The sequence below is a fragment of the Onychomys torridus genome, chromosome 22 (assembly GCF_903995425.1).
Source record: "Onychomys torridus chromosome 22, mOncTor1.1, whole genome shotgun sequence".
In the NCBI taxonomy this organism is placed as follows: Eukaryota; Metazoa; Chordata; class Mammalia; order Rodentia; family Cricetidae; genus Onychomys; species Onychomys torridus.
The window spans coordinates 22,897,620-22,911,303 of record NC_050464.1 but is presented as its reverse complement, the minus strand read 5'-3'; the positions used below and the strand labels follow the sequence as shown (position 1 = coordinate 22,911,303).

The 13,684-nt window shown below is 47.9% G+C and overlaps 1 protein-coding gene across 1 annotated transcript in view; it reads left to right on the top strand.

Moving 5' to 3' along the window:
* The window catches only part of LOC118572739 (S-adenosyl-L-methionine-dependent tRNA 4-demethylwyosine synthase TYW1), an 84,205-nt gene extending 71,306 nt beyond the window's left edge, over positions 1 to 12,899 (top strand). Inside the window, exons 15-16 of the mRNA XM_036172555.1 lie at positions 3,617 to 3,784; positions 12,334 to 12,899. Of these exons, the coding sequence (XP_036028448.1) occupies positions 3,617 to 3,784; positions 12,334 to 12,555 (390 nt within the window). The 3' untranslated portion in view covers positions 12,556 to 12,899. The remainder of the gene's footprint in view (positions 1 to 3,616; positions 3,785 to 12,333) is intronic.
* Positions 12,900 to 13,684: the final 785 nt, after the last annotated feature.

The following is a 13,684-nucleotide window of genomic DNA, read 5'->3' as shown; positions in this document are numbered from 1 at the left end:
GTCGCTGCCTTCGGAATGTAGGAATAAAGGTATGGCCTACCACACTCAACCTTTTTTCCTTACTTAAGAAAATACATTTGTGTGTGTGTGTGTGTGTGTGTGTGTGTGTGTGTGTGTGTGTGTGAGAGAGAGAGAGAGAGAGGGAGGGGGGGGGAGGGAGGGAGGGAGGGGGAGAGGGAGGGAGGGGGAGAGGGAGAGAGTCATTTGAAAATGTGTTTACCTTAAGCTCTCAAGGCAGCTGGACCTGGGAGAGTGGAGCCTAAACAGGAGGCGGACTAAAGTCTCGTGCACTGGCCAGCTTGATTCAGAGCATCAGACAGTTTCTACTCGGAGGGTTAAGACAGGCCACATGAGTAACGTTCTCATGAGTTCAAGCTGCATAGAACCACAAGGACAAGACGTATGTACATGGCAAAGCATGTTTTTCCTAGAGGCGTATAAACCAACCACAATAGCCAGGTGTCATGGACTGTCTGACGTAAACTCCCTCCTGTCAGCTTTACCTGGGAGGGGAGCAAAAGCACGTTCCAAGAACAAGTCCGTGTTTGTGAGGACACTGAGGTCACAAGACACTTGTTTTCTTACGAGCCCCAGAACTCCCCTCACACCTCTCTGTTCCTGGGCCATGTTCCAACAGTAAGGTCAGGTTTGGGGAGTCAGTATTCCCCTAGCGTGTGACTTGGGGATCAACTCGGGTCTTTGGGCATGATGACAAAGCACTTGTAACTGAGCCATCTTTGTGGCCTTCCTTTTTATTCAGTTTGGGTCCTCCGCCCCTAGGATGGCGCCACCCACACTCAGGGCTTCCCTCCTCGTTTAACACCTTCACACACATCCCTCGGGGATGAATCCAGCCACGTTGACATAGTTGCTTAACTCCCACTTAACCGTTGGTTCGTGGTTATTAGAGAGCAGACAGTTCAGGGCGGCTGTGGTCTCTGCTGGTGGAGTGCTGGCCTGGCAGGCACAAAAAGCCCCGTCCATCCCCAGCACTGCAGGAGCCAGGATTGGTGGCTCATGCCTGTCAACCTGCATGTGGGAAGGAGGGGCTGGAGTTTAGGATCATCCTTGGCTACACAGGGCAATGGAAGCCAGCCTGGGCTACAAGAGCAGACACTGAGGGTTTTAATGAACTGCAGCATACAGTCCATCTTCACACCGAGTCCCCCTTAGCATCTCATGATTTGTTATTGCTGAGTAATAAAATATTAAAATGTCTTCCTCAATCATAGTAATGAATGTAAGAGCTGGTCTGAGAGCTCTGTGCTTCGGGGATCTTTTAAATGTTAACAGGAAGTTCCTCTGAGATAGCTTTTCCACACAGTTGCATAACTCGTATATTATAGCAGCATGGAAATCTGATGACCCGCCCGTCTGTAAGCCCTCTCACTGTCCTTTGAGCATCCGGGTTAGTAGCACAGTTTTCCAACTTGATTTTCCTAATGATGGCTTGAACTGTGTTACCATTGCTTTTTAAAATCCACTGCAGCTCAGCCTAATGAGTTCTCCAAATCCCTGAGCAAACAGAGGCCATTTCCCCATTTAGTCTAAGGAAGCGGGGCTGTGGGTAGTTAGCACTCAGCGGAGGGCATTTGGGTACAGTGTCCGCAGTCCCTGTGAACTGCCATCTGTAGGGGCGGGTTACCTAAGGCTCGTTGGTAGGCTGGGCTTTTCTTTTTACTCTGATGTGGTTGTGCCTCTCACATGGTGTGTGTGTGTGTGTGTGTGTGTGTGTGTGTGTGTGTGTGTGTGTGTGTGTGTTTGTATCAGGACAGGGTTTTTGGTTTGGTTTGGTTTTTGGTTTTCAAGACAGGGTTTCTCTCTGTGTAACAGCCCTGGCTGGCCTGGATCCTGCTTGTAGACCAGGCTACTTCTGCTGACCTCTGCTGGGGTTAGCATTTAAAGGCGTGAGCCGTCACTGCTGGGCTAGCTTGTCGGCAGTGCCCATGCCCTTCTGTTTTAGTCGTGTCTAGAATATGGAAGCCAGCGGTTGAGAAAGTCCACTTCTGAGCTGGGCGTGGTGGCCACAGCTGTCATCCCGGCACTCAGGCAGTAGAGTTGGGAACATCAGGAGCGCAGGCTCACCAGACTGCAGGCTGAATTTGAGGCTAGCCTGGGACACCTGAGCGTCTCAAAGCCAAACCCAAAAGGTCTGACCTGGAGATGTCTGAAGATATACCATCTGGTTGGAGAAGAATCGTTTCCCACTCTGTAATTTGCCAAGTGGAGGACTGAGGAGACTTGGGGGATGTGTCTGGCTTCACAGGAAGGGGTCAAGAATTAGAAGCTGCTGGGCAGTGGTGGCGCACGCCTTTAATCCCAGCACTCGGGAGGCAGAGGCAGGCGGATCTCTGTGAGTTCGAGGCCAGCCTGGGCTACCAAGTGAGTTCCAGGAAAGGCACAAAGCTACACAGAGAAACCCTGTCTCAGAAAACCCAAAAACAAAAAAACAAACAAACAAAACAACACACACACACACACACAAAACAAAAACCACAAAACAAAACAAAACAAAAAGAATTAGAAGCTACCTCATCTCACTACAGTTATACTTAATAGGAGTTTCAACGTTGGCAAAATAAGGAAGGCTCGTGTGTAAATCCACAAATGCTTTTTTGGTGTGATAATTATTTATCTTTAATTCTTCTATTTTTGAGGTTATAATATAATTATATGATTTTCCCTTTTCCTCCTTGTGCGCTCTCACATATTCTTTCTTACTCTCAAATTCATGGCCTCTTTTTCATTCATTATTGTTATGTGACGATAAAATATATACGTGTATATTCCTAAATATAACCTGCTCAGTCTGTATAATATATAATACTTTATTTTTATAAAGTTCACACTCAGTGGGACTGGAGAGATGGCTTAGCAGTTCAGAGCTCTTGCTGCTCTTGCCAAGGACCTAAACTCAGTTCCCAGTGCCCATGTTGGTGGTTCATGACTGTCTGTAGCTCCAGCTCCAGGGGATCCAGCGCCCTTTTCTGGATTCCACAAACACCAGGCATGCGTGCGGAGTGCATAAATACATGCAGGTGAAGATTCCCAGGCATGAAATATAAATAAATCTTTTTTAAAAACCATACTATAATCATATCACAAGTTTGGTATGGTGATACACATGTGTAATCCCAGTGCCTGGACAGAGACAGGAGGATTTCTACACAAATTGTAGGCCAGCCTGTGCCACATAGACAGACTCCGTCTGAAGATTAGTTATCTCCTTTTAGAATTTCAGTGGGATCTGTAGTAGTTACTCGTTTCATAGTAAGGTGAGAAAATACCTTACAGAAGCGATTTTAGGAAGGAAAGGCTCACATCATGGTTCCTGTGTCACCACAGGAAGTTCTGGTGACAAGAGTGTGAGGCAGCTGGTCACATGACATCCACAGTCTGGAAGCAGTGAGGGTGCTGGGGCTCAGCTCACTTCCTCCTTTTTATTCAGTCGAGGACCGCAGCCCATTGATGGTACCACCCGCATTCAGTGTGGCTCCCACCTCAGTTAGCCTTTTCTGAAGACGTTCTCATAGCCGGGTCCAGTGGTCTGTCTCCTCAACTCAGTCCACTTGGTAATGGACCCACAGAGAGGTTGTAACCGCCGTCCTTCCCACAGGGCGTGACCTACTGTGGGGAGAGTGCAGCCAGTAGCCTCACCATGGCTAACGTGCCTTGGCACGAGGAAGTGGTCCGGTTCGTCCAGGAGCTGGTGGATCTGCTTCCCGACTATGAAATTGCCTGTGAACACGAGCACTCCAACTGCCTCCTGATTGGACACAAAAAGGTAAGAGGAGTCTAGCGTGTGCGCGTCCCCCCCCCCCTTCTTCCTCCTTTCTTCTTTTCCCTTTTCGTTTTGCCCTCCCTTGATGAAGTGGATGTTCACTCATCCACTGTCTTTCCTAATACAAGCATTAAGAAGGCCTGAACCCCAGGTGGTGGTGGTGCACGTCTGTAATCCCAGCACTTGGGAGGCAGAGCCAGGTGGATCTCTGTGAGTTCGAGGCCAGCCTGGGCTACAGAGCAAGATCCAGGACAGGCACCAAAGCTTCACAGAGAAACCCTGTCTCGAAAAAAACTAGAACAACAACAGAAGGCCCTGAACACCACATGGGGGCTCACAAACTGTGACTCCCAAGATCTGACACCCTCCCTCACATAGACATTCATGCAGGCAAGACACCAATAAACATAAAATGAAAATAAATTATTTAAAAAAATAGGGTTGGGGATTTAGCTCAGTGGTAGAGCGCTTGCCTAGCAAGAGCTGTCATGACGATTATGTCTTTCCTAAAATATTTACAAAGAAATAATCTGGGATTCAGCTCAGAGTGATATGAAGTCCTGGGTCTATGAGTGGGAGGGTTGAGGTGTATGTGGATACCTGAGGCCCATGGTGCCAACCCTGCCTAAGTTGTTATTCAGATTCTTCATTAAAGAAATCCTGTTTTGGACTGGAGAGATGGCTCAGTTGGTTAAGGCCTGAGCCCCTTTGTTCAATCCCAGCGCTCACGTAGGAACAGCTTGGTGTGGTACACACTTGTAATCCCAATGCTGGGGAGGTGGAGGCAGTTGGATGGATCCCCAGTGCTTGCTAGCCAGCCAGCCTAACTACTTGGTGAACTCCAGGTTCAGTGAGAGACCCTGTCTCAACAAACAGGGTGGATGGTGCCTGAGCAAACATTTGAGGTTGTCCTCTGGCTTCCCTGTGTGTGCATACACACATGTACCTACATACTCTACCAAAGGAAAAAAATCCTTTTTTAAAAAATGAGCTGGGCATTGATGGCACACGCCTTTAATCTGAGCACTCGGGAGGCAGAGGCAGGCAGATCTCTGAGTTTGAGGCCAGCCTGGTCTGTAGAGCGAGATCCAGGACAAACAGGACTACAAGACAGGACAGAGAAACCTTGTCTTGAAAACTAAACTTAACTAAAAAAATAGACGTAGAGCCGAGGGAGAGCTCCATGATAGAGTTTATTGGTACTGGGTGTGGCCAACCCTTGAAGATGTAAGTTCTAAGTGAACCATGCTAGACACCAAGGGCCACCCGCAGCACAGCATGCTCCCATTTATAGGAAATGCACAGACTAGGCAAACCCACAGAAACAGGAAGCAGATAGATGATTGCCAGAGGCTGGAGAAAGAATGGACTGGTCAGGTTTGGGGCTTCTTTTGGGGTGATGCAAGCTTTCTGAATTTGTACAATGGTGTCGTCACTCAACTTTGTGACTGCATTAAAAGCCACTGAATTATATGATAAAGTCATCAGGTAATAAGAGCAGACCTTTTACCAGAAAAGTGGTAAAGACCGGGTGTAGGATACCTCTTTCACATAGATTCTGTCAAGATTTTTGTTTATTTGTTTAGATTTATTTATTTTCATGTGTCTGAGTGTTTGCTACATGTGTGCCTGGTACCCTTGCAAGTCAGAAGAGGGAGTTGGACCGTAGAACAGAAGTTATAGATGGTTGTGAGCCACCACATGGGTGCTGGGAACAGGACCCAGGTCTCAGCTAGTGCTCTTAACCTCTGAGCCATCTCTCTAGCTCCCCACATAGATGTTTTGGGAAGTAAATCAAGCTTAATTTAAGTGCGAAGGATTCCCTGCTCCCTGATCTCAGCGGCTCTGAACAGTTGCTCAGCCTAATGACACATAGAACCCGAGTAAAAAATCTCACCCACTCCAGGCTCAATCCTGAGATGTTTTGATTGCAGTCAGATTGTGTGCCTGTGACCCTTGGTCTGTCGCAGACTTGGCCATTTAGAAAGCATGCATCCTGGGAGAATAAAGGGTCAAAGAAACAAAATGGTCTGCCCTTAGCTCCAATGAATTACCAAGGTCAGTCCTGAAGACTGAAGGACAGAGTCTGAGGGGCCTGTTCTCTCTTCCTTACCGTGTGTCCAGTGCGTGTGCGTGTCTGGGGCGGCTGTGCTGAGGAATATGAAGGAGGGGATGGAGTGACTGGCTAAGAGCACTGCTCGTTCAGAGTACCCCACTTCCGTCCTGGCACACAGGGTGGTTTACAGTAGCCTACAATTCCAGTCTAGGGGATCAGACTCCCTGTTCTGCCTTCTGAGGGTGCAGAAATTCATACGGGTAAAACACCTGTACACATTTAAAAACAACAAAAAGAATATGAAGAGGGATGAAAGAGGCCCCGCCTTCCAGAGGCTTCAACGGAAAAAAGACAGTTACTAATGGCATTGCTTTTAAATGGCGTGTGTGTGTGGGGGGGGGGGGGGAGCATGAGCAAGCATGTGCACATGTATGCGCACATCGCAGTGCTCAGAAGATGACTTGGGGGATTCGTTTCTTCCCACTCCTCCCTGTGTGGCAAGCCCCCAGTCCGAGACAGTCATTAAAGGGGGGAATGTGCCCAGCTCCATCATTCAGGGCTGTGAAGGCAGACTAGGATAGAGCAGAGGGGCCTTCGCAGGGGGGTTGCTGTTTCAACTGCTCCTAAAATGGCCAAGGAAGGAAGAATTGAGGCAGCAAACAGTCTGAGCAGAGGCCTGAGGAGAGATGTGAGACCGGATTCTGGCGGCTAGATGTCAGGAGGGCGCTGTGGGGAAAGGAGAGCGGTGAGGGCCAGATGGACACAGACTTGAATGCAGTTCTAGTGAAAGCTCCTCGGCCGGTCAGCCTAGCCAACTGGTGAGCTCCTGCTTCCGTAAGAGGTTCTGTCAAAATATAAGGTGGAGAGTGAAGGACACCCCACATAGCTCTCTGCCTACACACACACACATACCAACAAGTACACACTGCACAGAATCAGATCTGAGTTTTAGAAGCACCATGGGGATGTCCTGAGTTGTAAGATAGATGGTTCAGTGATGGTGAAAGTTGGAGAGCCAGGCTGTGGGCAGCTGGCCTGGCACAGTGTCACAGGAGCTGTTTCCTTGTGGTAGGTGGTTCAGCTCTTAGTGTGATCATCTACCTTCTCCTTGGACTTTTCAGTAGCTGGGGTGAGAGGGTGTGGTGATGGGACCCTTCATGGGGTATTTTAGTATTTGTTCTTTTATTATGTCCTGAAGACACTTGGGGAAAAAGCTGATTGGTTGTCTATGACACCGGAAAGAAGTTCCAGGGAGGCCCCAGGCAGCACATTCAGAGAAGCTGTGCTTTAAGCCGAGCATGATGGTGGTGAACACCTGAATCCACTCTTGAGGGGATGGAGGCAGGAGGATCTCTGTGAGTTTGAAGCCAGCCCAGTCTACATAGCAAGTTCCAGCCAGCCAAGGCTATGTGGAGAGACCCTGGCTCAAAAACAGAGGGAGGAGGGGGTAAGGGTAAAGGATAGTGATTGACTGGTTGATTGTGTTTAGCTGCACAGAGAGGAAGCCCCACCACTCCATCTGCTATGACACAAGAAAAAGGAACATAACGTGGCCAGACTCAGAGACTGTGAGCTCTCAGTCCAGCAAATATCCAACACCAGGGCCTCTCCCTCTGAAATAGCCTGCTGTGGTGTTCCGGTGTGTTCTGGTGTCCACATGGTGTCCACACCTGTGAAGAAAAGTCCAGAAGCTCTTGCAGAGTGGGATCAAATCCCAGGCCATCTTATCTCTGGCTCCGTGTCTTCTGGTGTGTTTCCTATTCAGAATTGGTGGGGAGGGTCTTGTGCACTGGAATCCCCTCTCCTATGTTTGCAAATTGCCTTCTGGATACTAGTATGTGTTGAAGTAGAAATGTGGGTCAGCTCCCTGTGAAGCAATCTCTTTTGATACTTGTCTCCCTCTGGGCTTACAACTGGATGAGTCATCTTAAACCAGCAAGATCAGAGACATCAGACAACAAAATAATCTGGGACCAGAGAAAGGGCTCAGGGGGTAAAGGCACTTGCCACCAGGCTTGCTGACCTGTCTCTTGGGACTCACAGGGTGGATGGAGAGAACTGACTTCCTTCAAGTTGTCCTCTGACCTCCACACACAAGCACTCCCACCTCCCAATAAACAAATGCCATAAAGATTTTAAAATATTATGAAATTAATTTCTCCTGGTGCAGGTGTTGGGATTCGGGTCTTGGGCTCAGTCCATAGCTGATGTGTTATGTAGATTTCTGTAGAACGTTTATAATAATAAAGATCTCATGCTGTGTAGGGGATTTTCCCTGGGTGAAAGGTGAGAAAACAGCTGGGTGAGGTTTGATTTTTTTTTTTTCCCCCCTCATGGCAGATACTCATGTCTGCGCATCTGGCCTCCCTGGCTGGAACTGTCTAGAGCAGCCTGGCTGTTTAGTCAGGGCTGGTCCTGACCACACTGTCATAGATCATCTGACCTTTTGAGTTTCTTCACAGTTCTGCCTAGATTTGCCTCTTCCCTTCATGTGGGGTTTGTGGAGGCCCTGAGGTGGATGACCCCGTGTCTTAGGACACTTCCCCTCACATCTTGCAGCCTGGAGCTTTGTTTCCCTGTTGACACAGCTGTCTTCCTGCACAGTTTGTATCGCTCCTGCTAAACACTGCCCTTTTAGCTGCTACCTTCGTGTGAAACTGTTGGACTTGTCTGAGCTCCTTGACCTCAGCTTGTCTTGAGTGTGGAGATAGAGTTTGATCCTTGAGGCCTAGTGGCTCAGCATTAATCTCAAGATCACCCATACTCTGGAGGGAATTTTGTGTCCCCCATTCCCCAAATTCATTTGTGTTGAGTTTCTAATCCCCCAGTGTGACTGTATTAAAGATGGGGCCAGCCTCCAAGGGTTGGATGAAGTTGTGAGATCAGGCTGATCTGATAGGGCCTGTCCTTACAAGGACAGACACTGAACAGCCTGCACACAGGGAGAAAGCCTGTGTTGACACAGTGAGGGGGCATTGTTTGCCAGCCAGGAAGACGGTCCTCCCCAGAGGCCAGACTCACAGGGACCTGATCATGGCTTAGACCTCCAAAACAATTCTGTCACTCAGCTGCCCAGTCTGAGGTACCTTGTCACGGTGGCCCAAACCTACATCCACATCAGCTTGGTCCTCTGGTTGTGTCCTTAGCAACTGGGAATCAGAATCGTCATCAGTCCCGTTTAGCTTCTAATAGTCCTGTCTGTGCAAGTGGTTCCTTCCACTCCGGACCAGATACGCTTTTAGGGCACTGCTAGCACAGCTGCTGGTGCCTAAGTTTGCAAACTGCCTCTGGGAATTGCAGATGAGATGCATTGCAAATAGCTTGTTGTTGTGTGTGTGAGAGAGAGAACAGACTCAACTCTAAATAATATAAATATATTTAATGTTGGCTGGGCTAAAAAAAAAAGGCTTTATGGTTCTAATCCAGTGGTTCTCAACCTTCCTAATGCTGCGACTCTTTAATACAGTTCCTCATGCTGTAGTGACCCCCCAGCCATAACATTATTTGTGTTACTACTTCATAACTAATTTTGCTACTGTTATGAATCATAATTTATATATCTGATATGCAGGATCTCTGGTATGTGACCCCTGGAAAGGGTCATTCTACCCCGAAGGGGTTGCGCCCCCAGGTTGAGAACCACTGCTATACTCTAAACAGGTCCTTCCGTCTCTCTGAGCCTGTGCACAACAAGGAACCCTGTATTTCTTACTTTTTGTTTGCTAATGACTTGTTTTTAATGATGTGTGTGTGTGGGGGGCGGGTATGTACATATGGGTACAGGTGCCGGTGGAGACCAGAGGACCCTTGGGGCTGGAGTTACAAGTGGTTGTGAGCTTTCCAATATGGGTGCTGGGAACCAAACATGGGTTCTCTGCAAGAGGGGCAGGTGCTTTTAACTACTGGGCATCCATCTCCCAGCTGCACTCTTTTTTTTTTTTTTTTTTTTTAGGCAGGATTTCATGTAGGCCAGGCTGGCCTCCACTTGGAATTCACCATGTAGCCGAGGGTGACCTTGAACTCCCACTCTTCCTGCCTCTACCTCCTGAGTTGCAGGATTACAGGTGTGCTCCATCGTGTCTGGTGCAGGACTGGAGAACTCCCGGGTAGCGTCTTGGAAAGTGAGGATGAGAGTTTAGGCCTCGGGCTGTAGCATGTAGGAAGCCTTGAGGCAGCGTTTCAGAGACTGAACCTTGAAGAGGGAAACCTCGTAATTCATCAACAGACTAATTAAGCTTTTACATATTTTGGCTCTGTCTACAAGAAAGCTCTTAACTGACGTAAACCATGAACCATTTAAATTCAACAAGTATTGTCCTAACTCCAGGAAAACCCTGTGCTTTTCATTTTCAATACTTTTTCTCAGCTGTAACTGGAAACTGTTGCCTCAGTTGGTTGATAGAATTAATTAGGCTTTTATTGTTGTTTTTTTCCTGAAGATTTTTTTCAGAGACCAGAGAGGGTGTGGGATCCCCCAGGCTGGAGTTATAGTCGGGTTGTGAGCCACTCAGCACGGGACCTGAACTATGTCTGTCCTCCGCATGAACGTGCGAGCTCTTAACCCCTGAGCCTCATCTCTCACTGAGGAGTCCTGGCTGACCTTGAACTCTTGTTCTCCTGCCTCAGTCTTCCTAGCAGCGCTGGGACAGAAATACTGTCTGTTTACAAGTCACCGGTCAGCATTAACTTTACACAAATGAATGCCAGACAGAGGCTTTGGAGGAGAAGCCTTCACCCCGGGAGGAGAGTTTCTTGGGTCCCTCCTCTGTTGCCTCTCTGTTCTCTTCATTCTCGGCCATTATTCCACAGTGACTTTTGAGAAGCAATTTACTTAAGAGAGTACAAATTGGATTATTCCCCATTATTGAATTGAAATTCTTAACGAGGCTTTCTGCTAATGAGATAGTGTGCGCATGTTAGGATGCAAAGGCTAGCTTGAGTCATTTAGCAGCTCAGAATTAGAAGCCATTGATTAAGGCTTTACTCAAGCAAAGTTTAGCAATAAAAAGCCCTCCCCATGTTCTGCTACCAGAAGGGTGAAAACACACACCAGATAAAAAGCAGCCACAGCAGGAGAGTTAGAACCAGCTTGACTATGAACTCCAGGTGACACCAGACACTTAACTCTCTGTGGTCAGCTGCAGTCACCTCGCTCCAGGAAACTTGACTGCCTGTTTTAGGGAGTAGCCCCCTCTCTTTTCCAGAAATATAGCATCACTGTGTAAGCCAAATTGGCCTGACCCCTCCCCCCCCCATTTATGTAAGTTCTCTCTCTCTCTTTTTTTTTAAGTTTTTAATTTGTTTCCTTTTTATTTTTTGAGATTATAGTGCAATTAACTATCTCCCTTCCCATCTAAGCCCTCCCATACACCCTTCCTTGCACTTTTCAAACTCATGACCTCTGTTTTCATTCATTGTTACAGGCATATATGTTTATGATGTATGTGTATGTGTATATGTATGTCTATTCCTAAATACAACCTGCTCTTTCCTCTGATTCCTGGTCTTTCTGCCTCAGTCTCCCAGGGTCTGAGACTCCAGGCTTAGGCCACCACGCCCAGTTCAGGAAGTATTCCTTAGTAGCAGTTGGGCCTTCCATGAATGGTATAGAGCAGGCTTCAGGGACACAAGCGTACCGAAGACCAGGCTTATTAGCAATTTAAAACATTTTTTGTCCAAGGGTCACTTGTAGTTCAGGGTGGCCATGAACTTACTATATAGCTCAGCCTGACCTTGAAGTTCTGATCACCCTGATGCCACCTCCTTGAGTGCTTGGGTTACTGGCGTGTAACACTCTGTCCAGTTTGTGTAGTGCTGGGAACGTAAGCCAAGGCTTCATATGTGTTTGGAGAGCACTCTACCAAGAGCCACATTCTTGGCTCTCTCACTGGGGACTTTTTGACATTTTTTTTGATCTTTAAAAAAACACTTTTTTTATTTATGTATGCTGATGTAGGGGGTGCATTGCCTTGGAGGTCAGAAGAGGGCATAGCATCTCCTGGGACTGGAGTTGTCATAGGAAGATGTAAGATGCCCAGCACCAGTCTTCTGGGAGAACAATACATGCTCTTGACTGCTGAGCCATCTCTCAAGTCCCATGTTAATGCTGTTTGTCTCAGTCGGGGTTTCTATTGCTGTGATGAAACACCATGACCCAAAGCAACTTGGGAGGAAAGGGTTTATTTCAGCGTGTTGGTCATAGCCATGGAGGAGTACTGCCTACTGGCTTGCCCCTTACGCCTTGCTCAGCCTGCTCTCCTGTACTTTCCAGGACCAAACAGCCCAGGGATGGCACCACCCACATCATTCATCAGTTAAGACAATACGCCACAGGCCAGTCTGATGGGAACATTTTCTCAGTTAATGTTCTTTCTTCCAAAATGACTCTGGCTTGTGCCAAATTGTCATACAACTAGGCAGCACAGCTGGAATGATCCAGATGGGACTAGACTATTTTCCTTGTCCATAGTTTACTTCTGACAACTTTTCTTTGCAGTTTAAGGTCAATGGAGAGTGGTGGACGTGGATCGATTACAGCCGCTTCCAGGAGCTCGTCCAGAAGTACGAGGAGAGCGGAGGCTCAGAGGCGTTCAGTGCGAGGGATTACATGGCCAGAACCCCACGGTGGGCACTGTTTGGTGCCAGGGAAAGAGGCTTTGATCCCAAGGACACGAGACACCAGAGGAAGAACAAAGCGAAGGACATCTCTGGATGTTGAGCTTATCTGAGTTAAGGATCTCCAAAGACAAAAGCCGCCTGGCCCCAGAAGGTTCTCGGTCCCCCTCACTGTCCCGAGGGCGAAGCTTCCCAGTTGTACTTCATGGAGAAACACCACTCACTAGGCAGTCGGCTACAGACGCAGCACCCACACGTCAGGGTCGTGGACTTGCTCAGAGCTTCTTACCAGAGCTCAGGCCCTTTTCTGAGTTGACTTCTGAGACAGTGGAGATGGCAGTCACCTTTGGACTTTGAATAGTTTTGAATTTATTTTAGTAATTTTCCTAAGTGCTATTATTCCCAAGTGTTACACAGGGAATAAATATTTCTGCCTCTTCCTCTTGAGCTACTGGCTTTTCCCCCTGCCTTCTGTCTTTTCTTTCGATCTGTTCTGGTAGGTAGAGCAGGCTGGCGTCCACTCACGGCAGTGCTCCTGGCGGAGAGTTTGGATTACAGCCACTGCCACCAGCCGGCCTCGCTGAGCTGCTGGCTCCCTGTAGAGTGCTCACTGGTGTATTTAGCTTCCAGTGGCCGAGCCAAGCCTTTCTGCCCCTTCCAAGGGAAGGATCCATTCCTTTGCTCAATCTTAGGGTCACGCCTCCTAAATCAATTGTTCACAATTCTCAAAGGCGTGTATGTGTGTGTGTGTGTGTGTGTGTGTGTGCAAATGAGTGCAGTGTCCATGGAGGCCAGAAGGGGGCGTTAGATCCCCTGGAGCTGGAATTACAGGTGGTTGTGAGCTGGCCAATATGGATGCTGGGAACTGGAAGAGCAGCAGCGCTCTTAACTGCTGAACCATCTCTCCAGTCCCAAATGTTTTATTTATTCTTCCAGATATTTTCAGATATTAAATCAATCACTTTAAACTTTTGCATATTCACAACTTTTTGGGGAATTATTTCAAACATCAAACCGTCCTGTGTTTCCTTCTTTCACAGCCAGGTTACCATAGCAGTTAATATGGGCTAAATGGGAGCCCAGTCCCCTTCCAGAAGAGATGTTGTTATTCACTGTGTTGTCATCTATGCAGCAGATGTGTGGAACAGGGTCTCTCCTTGTCTTTCTGTTCAAGTCACTGTCGAGGCCTCTGCTGCGCACGCGCACACACACACACACACACACACACACAC